At 33.7% G+C, this 25,013-nt stretch overlaps 1 protein-coding gene across 1 annotated transcript in view; it reads right to left on the bottom strand.

Moving 5' to 3' along the window:
* LOC149228493 (6-phosphofructo-2-kinase/fructose-2,6-bisphosphatase-like) overlaps positions 1–24,513 on the bottom strand; it is a 149,665-nt gene extending 125,152 nt beyond the window's left edge. Inside the window, exon 1 of the mRNA XM_089380792.1 lies at positions 24,390–24,513. Within this exon, the coding sequence (XP_089236918.1) occupies positions 24,390–24,513 (124 nt within the window). The remainder of the gene's footprint in view (positions 1–24,389) is intronic.
* Between the last annotated feature and the right edge of the window lie 500 nt (positions 24,514–25,013).

Below are 25,013 nucleotides of genomic sequence, written 5' to 3'. Positions count from 1 at the left end.
GCAATGCCATGGACTAGATTCCAGACCAAGGAAATCTATCCAAACAGTCACTCAACACTTTAGGAACCACAATGCGCTGGACTAGATTCCTAACTAGGGAAATCTATCCAGGTGGGACTAAGATGGACTCAAGCTTTCAAACCCTTTAGGTACCCTCAGGCTTACTTGCTAACCATAAACCCAAACATCCAGGTGTGTATCCAGAAAAAAACCTCAATAACCAACACCATCTTGCCAACTTTAGGACCCAAACATCAACATAAAGTGTTAGCCAGATGTCTTCCCAAGCAATGCTTCACTCACAATGTCCTCAACGCCCCTTGATTAGGCAGATCAAAAATGACCAATCTCTCCCAATCAAACTTATTGGTTACCAACATGCTATCAAATACTTCGAGAGATTCACCTATACAAAAACAACCCCAATCAATAATATATTTTCACATGTACATAATCAAATACAAACCTTTGAGGTCTTTCAGACAACTTGATGTTGCTTCTCAACTTTCAATAGTAGGACTATCAACCGAATATTTGACAGGAGGTTCCCCAATCATATGTTTTCCTTCCTACTTATCATGTAGCAACATATCCTCCAAAGTTCATTCTTCAATTAATACTAAGCTATGCCCTCCCTCTCAATCAAGAAGCACCTCTTTATCCAAACTGCCTCTTAATCTTAGGGAGAGCTCTTCTATTCATTCTTCCTCCTGGAGATCAACTTCTTCCTTTTTGACATTGGAGAATCTTTCATGGCTTCCAACCATTTCATCAGAGTTATCATCAACCTCATCATGCTTATCACATCAAAAAGCATCGTCACCAAGTTGAAAAATGTGTACCTTCACAACTTAAATAGCAAGTACAACCATATCTATAGGAGCATGATTTTAGCCATATCAGAATCATGGAAGCATTTCATCTTTATACATATCAAATATCCAAACTCAATAACAAGCAAGAAACATATACTCTTCAACATCTTTCTAGGGACTTTATCATAAACCCTAGACTACTTTATAACATCTTTTATTACATCTAAGGTTTCAATGTTCCTTGCAAAGGTATGGCATACCTTCCTTCAACATATAGAACACCCTAGAAACAATTCACACAAATATATATCTACAAAGCATCTAACAACCTTTCAAAATACATATGTTAGACTTCTCACTAGGGATTCATATAAATCCTAGATTTCATACAAAAGAATCAATCAAAGTCAATCACAGCTTAGTCATTAACTTGACCAACTTCCACTAGGGTTATTTCCAACCCCTCGATTTTCAATCAACCATCAATTAGTCACTAACATGACCAGATATCACTAGGGTTAGTAGTAAACCCTATATTTCCAAGAAATCATCAGACTCAACCAAAAGTTCAAATTTCAACAATCTCTTCACAAATCTCAAATTATCATATAGTCAACATTCATCTGATATTTCTACTTTAACTAAGGTTCAACTCCAAAACCCTAGAATTCCATTTTCACAAATTCAACAATCTTACACAAATCTCAAATCATCATATTTAAGAGATTTTACTTTTACTAGGGTTTAACTTCAAAACCCTAGAATTTCACAATCTCAACAATCATCAAATACATGAATCTCAAATTGTTACATTTCACACTAGGCAATGTTACTACTAGGATTTAACTGTACAACCCTAGATTTTCATGTTCCAACAATCATCTAATAGATTTCAAATTGTTTGTAGGGCTCTAAATAATTTAATTGGATATTTACGCTAAACAGAGTATGAAACCTGCTTAAAGTTTAACAAGAATTCACAATATTAGAATTCATTAATTTAAGGTTGAGTACCTACCTAGTTTTTCTGTGGTTGAAGATCCTTCAGAATTTCTCCCGCTCTTGCTCCCTCTACCAAAAGAAAAAAACCTCCCATCTAAACTGGGTACAACCTAGGTACTCAGTTCCAGAATGCTTCTCAATTCATGCAATCTAGTCCCCCGTGCCCAAAAACCTAAGAACAATTGAGGCTCCTCTCATTCTATGACTTTCTCCATAATTTTCTCCTCCCTACACCCTCCCTCCCCTTCTCCCAAGATTCCCCTCCTTTTATTTCTCTCCCATTGCCTTCCTCCCATCTCTGTGTCTTTATTTCTATTATGTGGAACTTCACATGAAATCAAATCTTATTTGATTTTCATAGATTTTATTGAGTACGTAAGATTTGGTTTGATTTAAGATTTATATTATTTTAGTAAATTAATTTAATTTATAATTTTAATTAAATCATATTTTATTTTATTAATTTAAATTTAAATATAATTTCTAAATTTAAAATTAGCATTTTATTTTAATTAAATATTTATCATATATATGTATATAAGGTGGTATATGTATCAAATATCTAATTTGATATGCTCATTATCTTCTGGTGAGATAGGGATTTATTTCGATAATCAATTCATTACCTTAATTTAGACATTTCCCTATATTAGCAAGTATATATATATAGTGTGATACATGCGGGCCCATGCATACGTAGCTATCATATGGATGTCTTGTATGTATGTTAATATTCATATTTTGTTTGTAATTGTAGGTGGTTCATTACATACATCTCTCCTTCCAAAAAATTCATCCCGAAGTCAAGATTTACATAGTATATTAGTGATTAGTACAATCACATAAGAATTGTATTTCAGAATTGAATTTTTTTGACGTGACGTATTTAAATTTGTGTTCTTGAATATTTTTAAAATTTTACAACTATAATATTCATGTTCTTCCACTGTTGGGTTCTCAAGCTACTATAGAATCATCTTGTCCTTCCTAACCTCTTCCACTCCCATCCTATCTGTCTTCTACTGGACTCTAAATAATTTAATCAGATATTTATGCTAAAAAAACTATGAAACCTACTTTAAAGTTTAACCAGAATTCATAATATCAGAATTCATTAATTTGATGTTGAGTACCTACCTTGTTTTTCTATGGTTAAATATGCTTCGTAATTGCTCCCGTTCTCGCTCCCGCTACCAAAAGACCAAAACATCTAAGCCAAACTGAGTACAACCTAGGTACTCAGTTCCAGAATGCTTCTCAATTGATGCAATCTGGTCCCCTGTGCCCAAAAACCTAAGAACAATTGATGCTCCTCTCAGTCTATGACTTTCTCCGTAATTTTTTTCTCCTCCCTGCACTCTCCCTCCCCTTCTCCCAAGATTCCCCTCCTTTTATTTCTCTTCCACCACATTCCTCCCATCTTTGTGTCTTTATTTCTATTACGTGGAACTTCACATGAAATCAAATCTCATTTTCTTTTCATAGATTTTATTGAGTACATAATATTTGGTTTGATTTAAGATTTATGTTATTTTAATAAATTAATTTAATTTATAATTTTAATTAAATTATAGTTTATTTTATTATTTTTAATTTAAATATAATTTGTAAATTTAAAATTAACGTTTTCTTTTAATTAAATATTTATCATATATATGTATATAAAGTGGTATACATATCAAATATCTAATTTGATATACTCATTATATTCTTGTGAGATAGGGATTTATTTCAATAATCAATTCATTACCTTAATTTAAACATTCCCTGTATTAACTAGTACATATATGGTGCAATACATGTGGGCCCATGCATACATAGCTATCATATGGATGTCTCGTATGTATGCTAATATTCATATTTTGTTTGTAATTACATACATACATCCCTCTTTCCGAAAACTTCATCCTGAAGTTAGGGTTTACATAGTATACTAGTGATTAGTACAACCACATAAGAATTGTATTTCATAATTGAATTTGTTCGACATGGGGTATTTAAATTTGTGTTCTTGAATATTTTTAAAATTTTATAACTATAATATTCATGTTCTACCCCTGTCGGGTTCCCAAGCTACTCTAGAATCATCTTATCCTTCCTAATCTCTTCCACTCTCATCCTATCTGTCCTCTAGTAGAGTATGCCATGGAGTCAATTATACTAATCTAACCATTCATAGACCCTAAGGATGACAACATCGACTATGCCGACTTGATTTCCGAGTAGGCATCCGACAGTTATCATCACACGTCCAGGGCAGCATGACTCGCACAGTCCCCCCATGACTCCAGGTTTTGGAGGATAAGCAGTGGGTAATACCTCCACCCCTCCTAGTGGGACCAGGGTCAACACCCTATCATGGAATCTCATTGAGCCTCAATTACTATGGGTTTTTATCATCACATGGTCATTTTTGTAACAATTCTATCTGCAATGTAAACATTTGTCCACATATTATAACATATGCATTAATATCTTCAAAATACATTGTATTTAAATAACATTATCTATGCATTTCACATATGTTGCTATCTACGAAATTGATCTTTATGTACATATAACATACTTAGTCATATCCAATCTATATATCCGTAAGTTAACTTCATATTAAATACAGACATTCTTTTATCTCTATCTCATTGATCATGTCGATATGAAGAAATGAAATAAAGTTATAGCTCTCTCATCCATAACATAATTCATAATTTAGATTTCATAGCAAGGTTAATCAATTACTAAATTTCATATTGGTATCCACGTACCAGCAAATAACATATATCATGTTCTAGTGACAATGAAAATTTCATTTTTACATGTGATCATCTCAAAATAGTTTTAAGTATATGATTAAAATAGAGTAATTATATACAAAATATGGCTTTAAGTTTCTCAAAATTAACACAAGTTGGGGTATTTCTGACATATGATCTTTGTATCTTCCCAAGTAGCCGATCCAGGGCTATACTTGTCCCACTGGACCTTAACTTGGTCTACCAAACAGTTCCTGAGTTATCAAACCTTACGTTCCAGTATATGTAATGGTTCGACCGAAATGGTTCCCTCGTCTGATACATGCAGTTCCTTCCATTGAATGTTATGAGATTTGTCAGCTATGTAATGTCTTGACACATATACATGAAATACATTATGAACTTTATGCGAGTGGGGTGGCAGTGCAAGACGATAAGCGACAATTCCAACTTTTTCAAGAACTTTGAATGGCCCAATAAATCAGGGCGATAACTTTGTTTCTTTTCCAAACCGAATGGTACTTTTATTTGGTCTAATGTGAATGAAAACCTAATCCCCTATTTCATAATTCATATCTATCCTGTGAGCATCAGCATAATTCTTTTTTCTATCTTGTGCCTCTTTTAACCATTTTCTAATTTGTTTTACTTGTTCCTCCATCTCTTGAATTAATTATGGCCCCACTATCACCTGATCTTCTAACCTGTCTCAACTTAACGATGTCCTGCAAGGTCTATCGTACAATGCTTCAAATGGAGGCATTCTAATTGAACTGTGGTATTTGTTATTGTATGCAAATTCGACGAAGGGAAAGTACTTTTCCCAATGTGATTGTTGGTCCATAACATACATCCTCAACATATCTTCTAGTGTTTGGTTCACCCTTTCTATTTATATATCAGTCTCAGGATGATAAGTTGTACTTAAATTTAGTTGAGTTTTTGAGGCTTATTGCATACAAGTCTAGAATCTTGAAGTAAATCGTGAGTCTATATATGATATGATCTTCTTAGGTACTCCATAATATCTGATAATTTCATTTATAAATACCCGAGCTACGTCAGAAACTTCGTAAGTATCTCTTACGGGAATGAAATGGGTGCTTTTCATTAATTTATCCATCACAACCAAAATGACATTATGATTTTGTGGAGTAAGAGGTAGCCCGACGATAAAATCCATGGAAATTATCTCCCTTTTGGTCATATGAATGTCCTGAGGTTGTAGGAGACCTACTGGATGACAATGGTCAGTCTTCACTTGTTGGAATTTGACACATTTTGCAACAAATTGGACAATATCGTGTTTCATGCCTGCCCAAAAAAAGAGTTTCTTTGTATCAACATACATTTTTTTTACACCAGGATGTGCACAATACAATTCTCTTTGGGCTTCCTTAAGGATGGTGTATCGGAGATCTCCATTATCAGGAATGTACATCCTTCCATGGAATCTCCAAATTCCATCATATTCTAGTTCATATTCTTCAAACTTAGATTCTTTTTTATTTTTACTATCAAGCTTGGATCTCACTTTTAAATACCAACTATCTATCAAGAGATGTTTTAGTACTTGCTCCCTCAAGTCTACCTTGATAGGTATGAGGGAAAATATCCTTGGTCTTCTAATTAGATCATCTGCCACTACATTCTCTTTCCCTTTTATGTAGGAAATTCCAAAGTCATACTCACTAAGGAATTCACTCCATTGTCTTTGTCTAGCATTCAAGTCCCATTGGGTAAACAAATATTATAGACTTTGATGGTCCTCTTTTGAGCATAAAGCTTCTCCCTATCAAGTAATGTCTCCATATCTTTAAATCTAGCACTACAATGGTTAACTCTAAATCGTGCGTAGCGTAGAGTTCTTCATGAGGCTTTAACTTTCTTGAGGTAAACGCTATTACTCCTATGTCCTACATCAATACTGCACCTAATACTTACTTGGATGCATCAATACACACAATAAAATCTTTTTCCATATCAGGTACTCGCAAGATTGGTGCACTAGTCAACAATTTTTTAAGTTCAGAGAATGTTATACGACATTCCTCAGTCCATCCATACCTAACACCTTTACGCTGGAGGGTTGTAATAGGTTTTGCAATTTTGGAGAATCCTTCTACAAACCTTCGGTAGTAGTCGAATAAACCCATAAAGCTTCACACTTCATGCTCATTTTTCGGTATTAGCCATTCCAGGATTGCCTTTACTTTCTCAGGATCTACTGAGATCCCTTCACTAAATATAATGTGACCCAAGTAATGAATCTTTTTCTGAAAGAAAGAAAACTTGGATAACTCTCCATATAACTAGTGTTCTTTGAGGCAAGATAATACTATCTGCAAATGTTCTTTATGTTCTTTCTCGTTTTTGGAGTAGATGAGAATATCGTTCAAGAAGACTTATACAAATTGATTGAGATATTTGCAGAAAACGTTGTTCATAAGGTTCATGAATACTATTGGTGCATTGGTAAACCCAAATGGTACCACAGTGTAATCATAATGCCCGAAGCGTGTTCAAAATGAAGTTTTAGAGATATCGCTTTCCTTAATTCTTAGTTAATGATAACCTGATCGTAGATCAATTTTTGAAAAGATAACAACTCCCTTCATTTCGTCGAAGAGGTCATCAATTCGAGGCATTGGATACTGATTCTTTATTGTAGCTCGATTTAAGTCTCGGTAGTCTATGCATAACCACAAGGAACCATCCTTCTTCTTGAAAAAAATTACAAGAGCACCCCAAGGTGAAATACTGGGTCGAATGTGTCCTATATCCAATAGTTCCTTCAACTGAATTTGTAATTCTTGAAGTTTTGGAGTTGTCATTCTGTAAGGTGTTTTAGATATTGGTTCTGTACCAGGTTTTAATTCTATTGTGAGATCCATCTCTCTTTCGGGAGGTAATCCTGGTAGTTCCTTTGGAAAAACATCCGGAAATTCGAATAATACTAGATATTGTTCTAAGGATGATCCTTTCTCTTTACTTACTTCTTGAACTACATATACCTGACAACCTTTTCTTAAACAACGCTTCATTTTCATTGCTGAGATGAAGCGTAAAGATACTTTTCTCTTAATACTTTGGATTTGGATCGTCTCCCCTTCATCATTTATACAAAGAATTGTTTTCCTGTAACAGTCTACCCATACTTGATGAGCTTCTAACCAATCCATACCTATGATGAGGTCATAAGTTCTTAGGGTTGTGACATAAAATTTTAACTTAGTCGAACAAATCCCTAAATCAATTTTTCATTCCTCCACATTTAAATCTACAGATTGAAGTTCTCCTGAAGCCATTTCTACCTGTCTGAAATCGTTTTTCTTGCAGGCTTCCAACCCACATTTATTTAATGCATATGATGAAATGAAACTATCTATGGCATCAATATCAAATAAGATTTTAAGATTTATGCCATTAATAATAGCTGAGGATTCCACTATAGTGGACTAATGTGTTGCATCCTTGTTGTTGACTACAACATGAATTCTATGATTGTCTTGGGTATTTGATGATGACTCTTTTAATGTTCTATAAATTATACTTGACAAAGCTTTCAGACAATCACATTGAAAATGCGGCCCTCCACATCCCTAACAATTAATCTGGGGTGATCCCCTTGAGTCAAATTGTGAGTTTCTAGACAGGAAAATTTGTTCTCTTGTGCCACTTCCTCTTGTGTTTCTTCCTCTATTAGTAGTCCCTCTAGATTTCCATGGACTTGTGTTTGATGATTCAACAACTATAGTGTTAATTGTCATGGGAGCTCTTGCTCCTACGCATCTTGGGGTAAATTTATTACCATAAGGAGGTGGTCTTGAGCTACTTCCCATGAAGAAGTTTCAGGGAGTCTTTCCTGGAAATCCTTGTTGTAGAGGTTATGTTGGCTTGACATCCCTTTTTATCCCTAGATTCTCCTATGATAACGACCACATTCAATTGACTTGGCTGCCAATGATGGCTTATGCATCCTAACCATGGCCCTGATGCAAGGATTTAATCCATATACGAAGCGCTCAGCTTGACATTCGTCATTATCTAGATAATGAATATATTTCACAAGCTCCATAAACCTTATCTCATATTCCTACACTGTTTGTTACCTTGGACTAGCGTATGAAAGGCCCTGGCTTTCTGCTCTTGAAAATATGTAGGTAAGTACTTATAGAATCTTTCCTCGAACAACTCCTAGGGAAGATTATCCGTTGTGAGGTGTAATTATTTTTCTAGATTCCACCACCAAATCAAGGTGCTTTCCTTTAACTAAAATACGACAATTTTCATTTCGGAAGTAGAAGTGCACTCTCTTAGTGCAAAACATTTATTCATTCCTTCTAACCATGCTTCAACATGTTCTCCAGCTCATCCTCCTGAAAATTTTGGAAGTTTAATTTTTTGCAGCTCCCTAGAAATATCTTCCTTTGATTGCCTATACTCAGAACCTTTGGGTTCCGTTGGATTTCTTTCTTCAAGTTAAGGTTGATCTTCTTTAGTATTAGATATTGACAACCCTTTTAATGTTTCCAATATAGCTTCCAATGAGCGCATTATAATGGTTAAATCCAGTGTTGAAGCGATTGGCGTTGATGATGGTCTCGGTGGTGGTGGTAGTGATGGCGATGGCAATGGTGATGACGACGGTGGTAGTGTCAGTGATTGCGATGCTACCCAATCACATTTTTGTCGTTGATATTTCCTTACCATCGTAGCTTTTCATAGATACATAATAAAATGATTAAAATCTGAGGTACGATTTAGATTTAATAAATATAATTTTCGTCAATTCAAGCTCTCATACTAGTATATTTTTTTTTTTAGTTTTACCTACTAGGCGGGTCTTACTGGTGCTGAGGTCAAGGAGGGTGGTATCACTGCCTCCTTGTCCTAATGCATGGTGTTTTATCCTGATGCGTAATAGTTCTTAGTAAAAAGCATGGGTTTTCATAGACCATAGTATTACTTCGTAATTTTCCTAGCATTTTCTAATCTTAATTATGGTTGTGGTGGGGTTATTGACCTTTAATTGTTTTATTTTATCTAGAGGTATAATTATATAAGTCATTAAGGTATTGGAAACTGAAGAAAGTAAAAATATAAGTTTAAATATTCCTAATTATGCTATAAAATATTTATAAAACTATACAAAATAAATGAGTTTGAACAAGAATAATTTATCATTCAACTCGGTTCTTCTCATAATTTAGATATAATGCTCAAAACTAATATCTTCAAATTAATATCATAATTTTAAATATAATATGTATATTATAAAATTTTAAGGAGATTTCTATTTAAACATTAACTTATATATCATGTCTTAATGTATTGTAAGGTGCTAACATCTTTTCCAAAGCTTACCCCTGAGAGTAGCTCCTACGTTTTTAAATTATATATATATATATAATAAAATCCCCATATAATATAAAGTCTCAATATAATATAAAATCTTGTCCTAATATAAGGTCTCAAATATCAATACTAATTTGATAAACGGATAATTATGTAAACTAAACATAACTTAGAAAGTTGAATATTATTTCTTTTATCCACACAATCAATGCTTTAACTCTAGTCATTGGGAATTATTGTTGGTATTATAAATAATATATAAAAGCGTGGGGAGGGGACACACCCAAATGGAGAGCACCCAAAATATACAGGGGAGGAATTAACAAAAAATTAAAATTAGACGCTACAGAAATGACACGTTAATAATAGTTGTGCGGAAATTCGAACTTTCAACCTTCATCTAATATTTTAAAAAATCCTATTATTTGAGAATTTAATATATTAAATTTAATATAATATATATGGTTTAGAAGATATGAAATAATTATTACAAAGTCATATTTATATTAATTATCATTGATTGATTTTATAAAGTCATGGTACGAAACCCAGAAATGTTTGTCTTTCTAGGCATCTATCTTGCTATTTTATTATGAACATATTCTCAAAAATTTTCTGAGCAACGTGGGGAAAAACTAAACAAAAGATAACAAAATTAAAAAAATAAAATAATAGAAAATGTATTCACCATCCTTGAGAGCGAAAAGGAAGAGGCAAGTTCGATGAAGATTAAAGCACCAACCATTTGTTGAGAAATCTAGGGCATTAGTGTTAGTTGATTTCTCTTCCATTAGTGATTGCCTGTGAACGCTTTTTACTTCTTTAGATTAGGATCTTCTTCACGTTAGATTATTAGTGTTCTTTTTCATCAAACAGTAACCAATGCATGAACATAAATACAAAAGAGACACATCATGTAGGCATGAGCCAGGGCCAAAACCTCTCACTACTTGAGAGGAAAACCTGCACAAATTCTTCTTATAGAGATTCCAATTGACGAAAACCAAGACCAAGACCCTTGACCTATTAGGCACTCCAAGACCAAGACATAAGTCCACTTTGACAGTCAGCCTTCTTCTTCAATTCTCCTTCACTTCGATATTCTTTGTAAATACTGATAACTTGCTTCTTGTGACGTCACCGAGTCCTTCTTGAGGATAGCATCAAAACCGAACTGTGGTTTCCTTTTTCACCAAACTATAGCATATCTATACTTTTCTAACCATGTAACAAATATTCTTGATGTTATTGTGTTTGCAAATAATTTTGAATTCCCTTGACTACACCGAACTGTAGTATCTTCATTGAATTGAGATAGGATACCAAAACTTTAGTCATCTCCTTCACTGCTCTGAAATTATAGAGACATCTGAAATTCCTTGACCGTTGTACCTTGGTCCGAGTTCTGAACAGTGCCTTGACATCCGAATGTCTCCATAACAATAGATCGCTGAAACAAGGAATCTAAACTTCTTCTGTTCACCGAAATCTTAGAGTGATGCAAGGTCTTCTCACTGTTATTACCCATTGAAACTATAGAGGTATCCGAATTCCTAAACTTCTGTTACTCATCCGAAATCACTGAATTTCTCATTGTAACTATTATGCGAAAATCACATAAACAAATCTGAATTTTTCTATGTCCTAATGCGAAGATCCTAGATGGGTATATATAGTATTTTGTCCATCTTATTAAGCTGACATGAACCAGTGAACCGATGTGTCTTTACAATGCAAGCCAATGTGATCTTTACTTCGTTTGGAGGCCGACTTTAAGAGAGGAGGACTATGCTTATCCTTTCGAGGAATTTCTAGACACTAGGTTGACCCATATACATTTTACATCCTCTCAAGAAGAGATCTTCATACATGAAATTAGTTCTTTATCCTCATAAGAAGAGATCTTCATCCTCTAAAGGCACCCTGAGAATAGGCATTCTGAGAATATTGACCATGTTTGGAATATGCACTTTGGCTTATAATATACTTAGCTACTATGGGATCGGTTAAATGCTTGGATATATATATATATATATATATATATATATATATATATAAATATATATATATATTTTATTTTTCTTTTGAAAAATTGAAGTCGACTATGGTCGTGTTCAATTTCTTCTCTTTCCTATCCCACCCAGTTGGATTCGACCAACAATCATGTTCATAAAGCGTAACAGGCCAGAGATGAGTAAGACACGCTTAATAGGTAATCGTGGATATTGTGTGCGGAGATATTCTTCCATAGATAGTCCCTTTAGGCAGTTTGGGGGTTTTTGGGTCATGAATCTCAATGGAGGGTGGTGAGGATCTCTGTATGGCCCTAGTCAAACCATCTGTATGCTACTACTATAGTGAGCACATAAACATATTTTTGAAGTGTATACCTTTGAAATTAGACCACAAAACTAAGTGATGAGGGTTGCAAACCCACATCTATGTATGAAAAGGTCTGAAGTAACTATGGATAGGAAGGCTGAGTACCCTTAATCCACAACGTAGAAACAAAAGGTCGTTTAAGCTAATTTCAATGCCACTACAAGCGTAGTACAATAGGCCGTAAATATGATTGTATGTAGATGTGAAGGCCAAAATATTTAAGGGTCTAGAATCACCTCAAAAGAAACAAAATTATTGTATCATGTCAAAGTACTATTCACAAATAGTCCTTACAAGCTAGCAAAGAGCCTACTTATTGAAAGGGACCAAGATTGAATAATTTAGAGGAATTAAAGACCTATTTGTAAAGCCTATTATGAGACTACTATTGTTAGAATATTGTGAAAGAAGAAATATAATTGAATTTCAAGATTTGTTTGCTAACTAAGCAAGTCGTCATAAAATCTAAGGCCTGTAAGATCCCAGGGCTTGAAAACTACCTTTGATACCAAAATGTAGGGCTCTAAATAATTTAATGAGATATTTATGCTAAACAGAATATGAAACTTGCTTTAAAGTTTAACCAAAATTCATAATATCATAATTCATTAATTTGTTGTTGAGTACCTACCTGCTTTTTCTGTGGTTGAAGATGTTTCAGAATTACTCCCACTCTCGCTCCCACTACCAAATGACCAAAACCTCCTAGCCAAACTAGGTACAACCTAGGTACTCAGTTCCATAATGCTTCTCAATTGATGCAATCTAGTCCCCCGTTCCCAAAAACCTAAGAACAATTAAGGCTCCTCTCAGTCTGTGACTTTCTCCGTAATTTTCTCCTCCCTGCACTCTCCCTCCCCTTCTCCCAAGATTCCCCTCCTTTTATTTCTCTCCTACCGCCTTCCTCCCATCTTCGTGTCTTTATTTCTGTTACGTGGAACTTCACATGAAATCAAATCTCATTTGATTTTCATAGATTTTATTGAGTACGTAGGATTTGGTTTGATTTAAGATTTATATTATTTTAATAAATTAATTTAATTTATAATTTTAATTAATTATATTTTATTTTATTAATTTAAATTGAAATATAATTTGTAAATTTAAAATAAACATTTTATTTTAATTAAAGATTTATCATATATATATATATATATATATATATATATATATATATATATATATATATATATATAAGGTGATATACGTATCAAATATCTAATTTGATATACTCATTATACTCTGGTGAGATAGGGATTTTTTTGATAATCAATTCATTACCTTAATTTAGACATTTCCCTGTATTAGTCAGTATGTATGTATATATAGTGTGATAAATGTGGGCCCATGCATACATGGATATCATATGGATGTCCTGTATGTATGCTAATATTCATATTTTGTTTGGAATTGTAGGTGGGCCATTACATTGTTATATCACACATACTAGAAAATTTAACATCACTAGGGTTTAGCTTCAACACCCTAGATTTCCAGATATCATCATCCTAAATTTTCAAACAAGGACTTCCACTTAATCCTAAAACATATGACCAACAATAACTAGGTCAACCCATGTATCTAGGAATTCATTTATATCATACATAAGCATATCGTATGTCTAACAACACTAATATATTTGATCTAGACCAACCTAGAGTTTCAACCAAAAAAAAAGGACATATCTATATATGGTTAGATTTCATCATTATGCAAATACATTTCATATCATGTGTTAGTCAAACCCACCTTTACAATGATCAATAATAGTTAGACACACAACCATCTTGAATATGCTAGGGTTTGATCAAACAAACACACACATACCAAGGAAATCAATTCTAAGACAATATAAGGGTCTTGCTCACACATTCCACCAAACCTTAATGAGCTAGGGTTCCAATTTGGAAACATAGAAAACCCAACATTACCAAAACTTCAAAGGTTCGGGATTTTGGATCTTATCATTCCACCCTAACAAGTTAGGTTTTCTTGATCATACAAAATCCCAAACATGATATCAATAAAACTTCAACTAGCATTCCACAACATCCCTAAGTAATTTAGGGTTTCATACATTCTCATTAGCATACCTTTCAGTTAGGGTTTTTTATAACCTGTTTAGGGTTCTACATACTCAATCAAGAATATGAGTTGGGTGGGTAGATTTATCAAGAGAGGAATCACCCAAACAAGAATCACTAAGATTCAATACAGCTAGCCATAAAAAAGTTAGTAATAGATCATCAAATCAATAATCCTTTCAATCAATGTATTCAAAGTATACCTTTGTTCCTTAACTAACCTTGTCTTGAGAGATCCTCCTTCTTGCATATGTTTTCCTAATCAAGAAAATAGAGTGAGAAATGTGATTATATTTAATATAATCAAAACTAAATGAATACATGAACCCAAAATTAAAAAGACATGATATATTTGGCTTTGGGTGTTTTTGGGGGCTCCCTCCAAAGCTTGAGGGATGCCTACAAAACTTATAAAAATAATACCAAAATGTCTTTTCCAAAATATGTTAAAAACCTATAAATTCTAAAACATATAAAACAAGATATGTAAAGCTACAAGCAAAAGACTTAATAATATAAGTCCGTAATGTCAAGTTCTCCGGGCTTGAATTCATTTGAGTCTCCTTCTATAACAAGGTTGGCTTGATCCCTTCCTCTCTTCTTATTCTTTGGATTCTCGGGACAGACACTTTTGTAGTGACCCTTATTATGACATTGATAGCACTCTATCTTGGACATGTCAACCTTATTCCTTGGTCCCTTTGATCTCTTTCCTTTATGATGAGCAACATAGGCATTTGATACTCCTTCAAGATTGGCAACCATTGACATCCTTAATTCTTCTTAACTATAGGTGATCCATAATTCTTCAAAGGTGGGAGCTACCTTCCAACTCTTGAGACTTGCAACAAACTAATACAATAGTGATCACCAGTTCTTTGTCTGGAAAAATCTCATCAATGGCCAAGAGATCATACCTGAGTCTAGCTATATTCACAAAGAAGGTTTCCACAATATATTTTTTATTCATCTTTGTAGTCCTCAACTCATTCTTTAAACTTTCTACTTGACCATTGTTCTTAATAGTGAATAGCTTCGACAAGGCTTCATACATCACCTAAGCATGATCGATGTTAGCTATGAATGTGACAATATCGTATTTTATCCCTTCTACCATCAGAGTCATAGCCACCAATTCTAAATCCCTGAATTTCACTTTGTTGACATCACTGACTTCTTTTATAGGTTTCTTTACATTTCCTTTTACCAAGTCCAGCACCTTGTTCTTCTCAAGGATTAGGTCAATCCTCTTCTTCCAGGATCTGAAGTTAGATGCTCCTTCAAGTTTGTTCTCACCCTTGATTGAGTTAGACATCTTCCTTGAATATAATAGACTCCTTTCCTGAGATAGTACCTATGAATGGATCAAGTGCTTGAGATTGCCTTTTTCTTCCTTCTTCACCAAAGATCTGAAACCATGTTAGAAAATCAGAAAGGCAGTAAATATTTTCTTATTCTTGATAATTACTTGTGATGTTTCTTATTATTACGATTCTTTATATCTTCTTTCTTTAGTTCATCAAGAAATTACCAAAAGCAACAACACATAAAATAATAGACACTAGATGTAGGCACATGCCAGGGGAAACCCCCCTCGAGGGGAAAACCCAGTCAAGATAATTCTTCCTTTCAATAGTATTCTTTGAGACTCTTCACCCTAGACCAAGACTAGACCTTCCCTCCACACCAAGTTAGCCTCCCATAATTTCAACCTCTTCCCAGCAACTTTGACTATGCAGCAACTTACGGCAACTGGCAGCTTTCGGCAACAGTGAAACTTGGAAGAATTCGATCTCCCAATCTAGGGCACGAAACAAAGAGAGAGTGATACACACAAATTTCAATTTTCCTTGTGTCCTTAGACTTCCTCAAACTCGCATTCACTTCGGCTTCCCGACAACAAACTTCACACCTTTTATAGCTACAAGAGAACTTCGCAATTCTACTCAGTAACAAGAGATTTTCACACTTCTTCTAGTTACAAGAGAATTCAAACTTTTGTGAGAATGATGTTCCAAATGAATTCGATGTGTTGGAAATACTGGGAGGGGGGTTAATCAATATTCCTTAGCAATTAGCACTTTTAAATATTTTCAGAGCATTAGTAAATCTTCAATTATTATTAATGTTTATGCAATAATAACAGTAAATAAAAGAAAATAGTAGGCATAAGAATTTTAGGTGGAAAACCCCCTCGGGTCAAAAACCACTGAATGTTTTTCTAATAAATTTTTTAATCTTCAGCGCCAACTGAAATTAAAGCAACAATTTCCTAGAATTCTAGAAAAGAATTCTTCTCTAGCTCCCACTGGAAGGACGCCCCAACGCCTTGGTTTCTTCAGTACTCAACTAAATGGATGCCCCAACACCCTAGCAAGCCACAAATCACCCTAGTACCACCTTGAAGTGTTCATAGGCCCCAACCTATAGGCGACTTCATACACTTGCCTAGAACCTCCTTACAACCCTATAATGACTGAAATAAGACAAGACTATGGATTCTCAAAACAGGGACAACAATCCGCGATATAGTAAGATGTACAATGATTTTTGTGTACTTAACCAAATACCCAATCACTCTATGACCTGCAACCCAACCATGACATCATCCCTAGTGACTCCTATACCTCCCAACATTGCATCTTCGACTCTAGGCATAATGACTCTTTCACAAATGACTCTTTTACAATCTTTACAATGATGACTCATTTAAAAATGACTCTTTTACAACTTTATAATGATGACTCTTTTAAAACTTGACAATGATGACTCTTGTCCTTAACAAAAATTCATGATATATAGATGGTTGTCATGTCTTCAAGGATGTCCCATGCAATGTTTCCTCTGATTTGATACTTCTGCTCTTGAATTCTTGCTTGATGTTGTACTTGAATCTTCTTCTACCTGCATGCAAAATTTGCCCGGCAAAACCAATCCCAAAACAAAACAAAATACCCTTCAACTTACCTATGCCTGCAAAACACATGTAAGTGCATAACAATGAATAAATACAAATTAAAATTACAATGTGTACCTGAAGTGTGCTTGTCACTTTTGTTGTTGACTTGTTGCAGCAGTAGACAAAGACTCCCACTCTTGATATAGGGATGGAATCTATGAAAGACTATATCCAAAACTGACCTAAAGATATATACAATAAAAATTGAGGACAGACCCTAGACTTGTGATGGACCAAGTTCTAAGTACAACAATAGAGACCATTCTATCAACTATCACAAGACAAGTAACATGAACTTACAACATCATATAGATTTAGCATACCTGGTGTAGCATCAAATGTGTATTATCAATAATAGGACATCTGAAATGTGTACTCAAGCCCAAAAACCCAAAAAAAACATGAAAAAACAACCCAAAAATAAAAAGTGTTGATTCTGCACCACCATTTTTTTTCAAAGTAAATTTTCAATATTTTTTAAAAATAACAATAAAAATCATTTTACTTGGTGCAAAAAACACCTTGAAATCGAAAAGTGTTGATGTCGGAATAACATCTTTTTTTCAAGGTACATTTTTAACATTTTTTAATAATGACATTAAAAATAAAATATCATGACTTTGAAAAATTTTAAATTTCCAATGATTTTCAAACATGACATTAAAGATAAAATATTACGTTTTTGAAAAGCCTTAAAATTCCAACGATTTTTAAGCATGACATTATTTTAAAATGTCACTTCTTTGAAAAACCTTAAAATTCCAACAATTTTCAGGCATGGTGCTAAGAAAAAATACTTATAATTATTTTCAACCATAGCATTAAAGATAAAATATCACGACTTAGAAAAACATTAAAATCTTGACAATTTTTCAACCATGGAATTAAAACCAAAGATTATGACTACAAAACAATCTTAAGTTTTCAAAATATTTCAAGCATGACATTATGGAAAAATTTTATGACTAAAAAAACTTTAAAAATGAACACCTGAATGAAAGAGTTATTATACCAAGAGTAATTTTTTTAAATGCTAAATGTATAGCGATTTTAAAATATTAGCCTAAGACAACTTGATACATTGCAAAAAAAATAAAAATCAACTATCAAATTGACATGCAGTGTAGGTGAGTTCAACCCATTGTAATGAAAACTTAAAAACCAACCATGAAATTAACACATTGTGGGGCAGACTTTATTCATTATAACAAAAAATTTAAAATCAATTATCAAATTGCACATAATGGGATCAGGTTGCTAGACAAGCATCGACATGGACCCTACAAAAAAATAAAAAAAATAAAAAATAATATATATATATATGAAAACAAAAATTCAAACATTGAAAAAAAAATAAAAAAATAATAATAAGTAAAAAAAAAAAAAAACTGAGAAAAAAATCGATAATAAAAAAATATATAGAAATGACATTAAAAAAAACTATAAAATGTAACAAAAATTAATCATGCCATGTAAAATTAAAAAAAAAAATAGTAAAATAAAATAAAAACCAAAAAATTAAAAAATAAGAAAAATTAAAAAAAGTTACAAAAATAAAATAAAACATTTAAAAAAATTAAAAACTTAAAAAAAAAGGAAAAATCCCCGGCCACCCTGAGGCCCAACCAGCCAAGGGTGGCAAGGGGACAATTCATGATAAAAAAATAAATCATATATATATATATATATATCACAAAAAAAAACAAAAAAAAAATGTTAAAAAAAAATCAAAATTAACTTGTAAAAATGAAAAGTTTAAATAAAAAATAAATAGATAAAACAAAAAATAAATAAAAAAATATAAAACAAAAACAAAAATAAAAAATATATTTAAAAAAAAAAAAAACAAAAAATTTAAAAAGAAAAACATTTTTTTTTCTAAGTTAAAAATAAAAATAAAGAATAAAAGCCTTATTAAAAAAAAAGGTTAAATAATTACCAAAAAAAAAATTAAATAAAAAAAAAGTTAAAAAGATAAATAAATAAAATTCAAAACAACTAAAATTAAGAAAATTAAGAAAATTAAAATATTAAAAAATATTTAAATTGAAAATTAAAAAAAAAAAATTAAGAAAAAAAATAAAATTTAAAAAAATTAAAAAGTTAAAAAAAATAAAAATTCCCCTCGCTCCTTCCACGTCACCCCACCACCGCCCTCCATCTCTCCCCTTCCCCATCCGCTCTCCCTCCTTGTCGCACCCCACCGCTGTCTTACCCTACCCGCCTCACCCCTTTTCCTCGCTCCTTGCCCACCCCAAGCCACCCCTCCCCTTCCACCCCCAAGCCACTGCCACCTACCCCTTACCTACCACCCCTCCCTTCCCCACTTGTTCCTCCTCATCGGTCCAGTCCCCTAGCCAACGACCAAAGGGTTGTAGGCCGATTCCGGGAATCGGCTTGCGGCCCTTTGACTGCTAGCTGGGTCCGGGCGAGCGAGAGAGCCGAGTGGGGAGGGGAGGAGGGGGGGGGGGGGTGGGAGAAGGGATGGGCGACAGTGGGGGGGTAGAGGGAGGAAGGGGCGGGCTAGGGAGCGGAGGTGGGTAGGGACGAGGTGGGCGAAGAGTGAAGGAGGGGGTGGTTGGGGTGTGACGGTACGGGAGGATGAAGGCGGGGTAGGGAGAGAGGGTAGGGATGAGGTGGGCGAGGAGTGAAGGAGGGGGTGGTTGGGGTGTGACAGGTACGGGAGGATGAAGGCGGGGGGGAGAGAGGGGGAACGAGGAGGGGCGGTGGGGAGGATGAGGGGGGGGGGCGGTGGGGTGTTGCGGGGGGAGGGAGGGGAATTTATTTTATTTTTATTTTAATGTTTTTTTATAATTTTTTTTTCTTTTAATTTTATTTTATGTTATTTTTAGATTTTTATAATTTTAATTTTAAAAAAAATCCTAAAATTTTATTTTATTTTACTTTTTTTTTTTATTTTTAATGTTGTTTATTTAAAATTATCTTTTTTTCTAGGTTGTGGTTCACAAACACCTTGGTCAATGGGTGGCACTATGTCCACGGAAAAATCTGCGCTGATTGACCCCGAAGGGAATCCCCGCGGCCCACTAGCAAGACCTGACCCCAAGGGCTTCGGGGAGATTGGACCCTGTGACCTCCCGATGGCAAGGCACTGATTTTGACCAACTGAACTAACCCCTGGGGCTATTTATTTAAAATTATCTAATTTAAATATTTTTTTATTTTAATTGATTTTTTTTTAATTATTTAACATTTTTTTTTATTTTAATGTTTTTGGTAATTATTTTAATTTTTTTAATGAGGTTTTTATTTTTTATTTTTTTATTTTTAACTTCAAAAATTGGTTTTAGATTTTTTTTTTTTTTTATTTAATTTTTTTTTTTTTAATTTTTTTTTTGAAAAAAAATCATTTGTTTATTTATTTTTTGTGTCTTTTTTTTTTTTCCGTTAATTTTTTATTCAATTTTTTATTTTTACGAGTTAATTTGGTTTTATTTTTTACATTTTTATAGGTTCATGTTTATTTTTATTTTTATTATTATGTTTTATTACGAACATGAAAATCACCAACATTTTAAAAAAATATCCACACTTAATACATTAAAAAATTTAAAGTGTAAAAAGCATACTAGATACATAAAAGAATTTGAAGTGCCAAAAATATGCTAAAAAAAAGGTGTATTCCTAATCACCATTTTTCAAAATTGAGTGATTTTTTGCTACCTCAAAAAAACGGGTACTTGGTAATTTTCTCGTTTGATCGGTAACTATGTTGGTATCAAAACTAACTGTGACATATAGAGACATAGAGATATAACCGAGACCCTGTATATACTTAACGTTGTCTTGCAAAAACATATGTCAGAGTTGATACTCAAAATTCAAATGTAAACACTAATCATACATACTTTGTTGTAGGAGACTTACCCTTGATTGTTGATGTGTGGTCCTTACTACAATGATCCTTTAATGCATGCTTTTTCTTGTATTCTAGGAGCTCGATATTGAATCCATTGTAACTATGTAAGTTTGGATCTCTAGGGTCTGAAATTTCATCATGTGGTATCCCTATGAGTCCTCTTTCCAACTCCATGGGTCTGATCAAGATTGGATTCTTCAAGAAAGAGTTATGCCCAATATCCCACAATGACCTGATTATAGATTAGTTCAGTAGAGAAAACTTGTACAAAGTGCCACGTGTCACTATTGCGACCTTCGGCCCTGAAAACAATACACAGCAAACTAAAGGCCATCCTCTTTCTAACACTATTTATGCAATTTGAATCCAATGCTCAGAGAGAAATTTATGACGATTTTTCCGACGTCACCTATTTGACATGGAATTTAGGAGCCTGCAAAAACCCTAACTTCCTCAGATCATATCTCCCAAAATATAGTGAACCAAGATCTGAAATTCGATCACGAGGTTCATTAAGATTTCGACTCAAATGAGTTTTAATTTCAACTTCTTAAGCTTCACAGAAAAAAAGTTATAGAAAAAATGTCACGATGGCTTGTTTGAATCCACAAAATCCTTACTAGAGGAGGATATGAGGGTCACTATTTATATGAATGTCTTGAGTTGAGAGGGTCCTCAACAAGTGAACGTTGGAGGGATTTTAGGAGAAAAAAAAAACATTATTAATTATTGACTATTCAATGACCACAACCAATTATGAGTGCCATGCCACAACCCCATATACCATATTCCTCTATACCCTTAAGGTATCGAAGAATTATTTTAACGCCAATAATATGATATTATTTTGGTGCTGCTTGGAATCCTGCTACTTTTCCAACTTCCTGCATCACATCTGGCAGGGAGACTGTCACATATAGGAGACTATCAATCATGGATCTATATAACCTTTGGTCCACATCTGTTGATGAATATTCTTGTAACATGTTACCATGGGGGTAAGGATAGGCTTGCAATCTTCCATCTTGAATTTCTTGAGAATTTCCTTGATGTACTTGATTTGATATATGAATATTCCTTTATCCTGCTGAGATATCTCAATAATCGTTAGATTGTCTTGATCCATTTTCACATAGAAATTTCTTGTCAGTGTTTCCTTTCTTGAATACGTAATACTTCAACTATTCTTCTCCCCCTGAACATGTAATGAAATTGCCATCTTGTTCAAACTACCTGTCTATCAATTGTAGACTTGTGCCATATACTGTTGCATAGACTCCTCATCTTCAAATTTATAGAAGCGATAAGTTGAATTGTTCAAAACAATGTTTCATTTAAGGGACCATCTTGACTCGAGTCATTAACCAAAGCAATTGCTAATTCCTCACAATCTATTACGATCATGAAATCATAACTGTTGGGACCTTATTTCCTTCTTTCTTTTCTTACTCATCTTGTACTTGTTCATCATGTACCTGTTTTCCTTTCCAAACCTTTTTATTCTTGTCTTCAAGCTTTTCATTCATGGTTGATTCCATATTGTACCTGTAGCTACGAGCTATGTGTCCATAATTATGACATTTGTAACATTCGATGTTATTCATAGAAGATTCTGTTTGGTGTCTATCTCGTGATCCTGCAAATTTGCTTCTAAGGTTTTGCTGATAACAGTTGAACATGTATGGAACTTCACAATCCCTAGCCATATGTCCAAAATTGTTACATTTGTAACATTCGACATCATCTCTCAGATACTCAAATCTTTTGATATCTTGCTGAGTTCTGGAATATCCATTTCTTAAAGATCTCCTGGAATAATTTTCATACATGTGACATTCTACAGCTCTATGTCCAAACCTTCCACATGAATAAGAGTGACCATAAAAGATAGGTTAATACTTGGGAGGAAATATTCTTCGAGGAAATGTCTTCCAAGGTTCTTCCTACGAGTCTTGATCTCTTGATCTAGCTGGGGGATCTACCCTTTTTCATATCCATCTTCTTTAGTTGTCATAGGAGGACTTGACTCCTTTTCGCATTTTTCTTTGTAATCAAGACCAATATTGTCACTGTATGACCGCTGGTTGTTTATGAGTTCGTCCAAAGCCTTTGAACTGTTGGCGTAGTCTTGAAGAGTTTTTCCACTTTTTACCTCCTTTTGCAGAGAAACTATTTCAGCTTCCAATGCTTCTATGTCCTTGTTGCTTTCCTTTACTTCTTTCTTGAGTGATTCTTCAATTCGTTTCTATTCTTCAAACTTGATTTTAAGATTGAGGACATGTTCCATTTCTATCTTCAATTCATCTTCAAGAATGTTAACATGCTTCTTTTCGGCCTTGAGCTCTTTGATAACCCTGATTACTTCGTTTTGAAATTCGACTTTAGTCATTTCTTCTTCTTCGTCTCCTTCTTCATCAGGTGCCTCTTGTTTATTGTGCTTGGCCATAAATAATACTCTTCCGTTGAATTCTTCTTCATTGTCACCGTCTTCTTCGGATGAGGAACTATCTTCTTTGTAGAAGAAACTTTTCTTAAACCATTTCTTCTTACCTTGCTTGTTGAACTTCTTAGCACTTTTCTTCCCTTTCATAACACCCTCATTTTTTTGAGGACATTTGGTTGCAAAATGCCCAACCTCAATACAATCAAAACATATTAATGAAAGTTTACCTTTGATTTTTTCCGTACCTATTCTCATTTTCTGCGTGAAGTAGGAAAATTATTTATCTAAGAATTCTTCTTCATCTTCTCCCTTTTCCTCATCCTTACAATTGCAAGTTTTTTCTTTCGAAGTCTACTTGTCCTTACTATTCTTCTTGGATGCGGAAAATGTTGTTTCTAAGTGAGATGTGACATCCTCTTCTTCAATCCTCATTTCATATACTGTAAGAATTCCATGCAATTCATCTATGCCGAGATTGGTCAGATTCGATCTATCTTCCAAGACAGATACCTTAGGGATAAAACTTGCTAGCAAGGTTCTGAGGATCTTTCAGACAACAATTTTCATTTCAATAGGGTCTCCAAAACCTTCCAATGTATTTGTTGTTTCATCAACATGTTGAACGTATGTAGCAATATCTTCATCTTCCCTCATTTTGAGTTGCTCTAATTTTTCCCTGAAAATTTGAAGCTTTGCTTCGTTCACTTTTGAGTCACCTGCATATATATTTTCAAGCTTTCCCCATACCGCTTTAGCAGTTTTGCAACTCAATACCTTAAGATAAACAAATTCGATAAGTGCACTGATAATAATATCTTTAGCCTTTGCACCATATACCATATTTGTCTTACCTTGTTCATCCTGGGTCAGTGTGAACCCTTTGTTAATGATTTCCTATACTTTGTATCCTTGCGCTAGCAAATGAACTTGCATTCTTCCACTCCAAAGTGCATAATTATTTCCATTGAACAAAGGAACTATATTCTTAGTATACTCCATGATCTCCTTCCAGTTGTTATACTACTATTGAAGGAACCAAGCTTTGATACCAATTATTGGAAATACTGATGGGGGTGAATCAGTGTTCTTTAGCAATTAGCACTTTTAAATCTTTTCAGAGCATTAGTTAATCTTCAATTATTATTAATGTTTATGCAGTAATAATAGTAAATAAAAGAGCACAACAGGCACAATAATTTTAGGTGGAAAACCCCCTCAGAGTCAAAAACCACCAAACACTTTTCTAATAAATTATTTAATCTTTAGCCCCATCTGAAATGAAAGCAACAACTTCCTAGAATTCTAGAAAAAGCATTATTCTCCAGCTCCCACTGGAAGGA

This window comes from Pinus tabuliformis, chromosome J (genome assembly GCF_031772625.1).
Source record: "Pinus tabuliformis cultivar Carrire ecotype Pingquan chromosome J, CPIR1, whole genome shotgun sequence".
Lineage (NCBI taxonomy): Eukaryota > Viridiplantae > Streptophyta > Pinopsida > Pinales > Pinaceae > Pinus > Pinus tabuliformis.
This window is presented reverse-complemented; position numbering and strand designations above follow the sequence as displayed.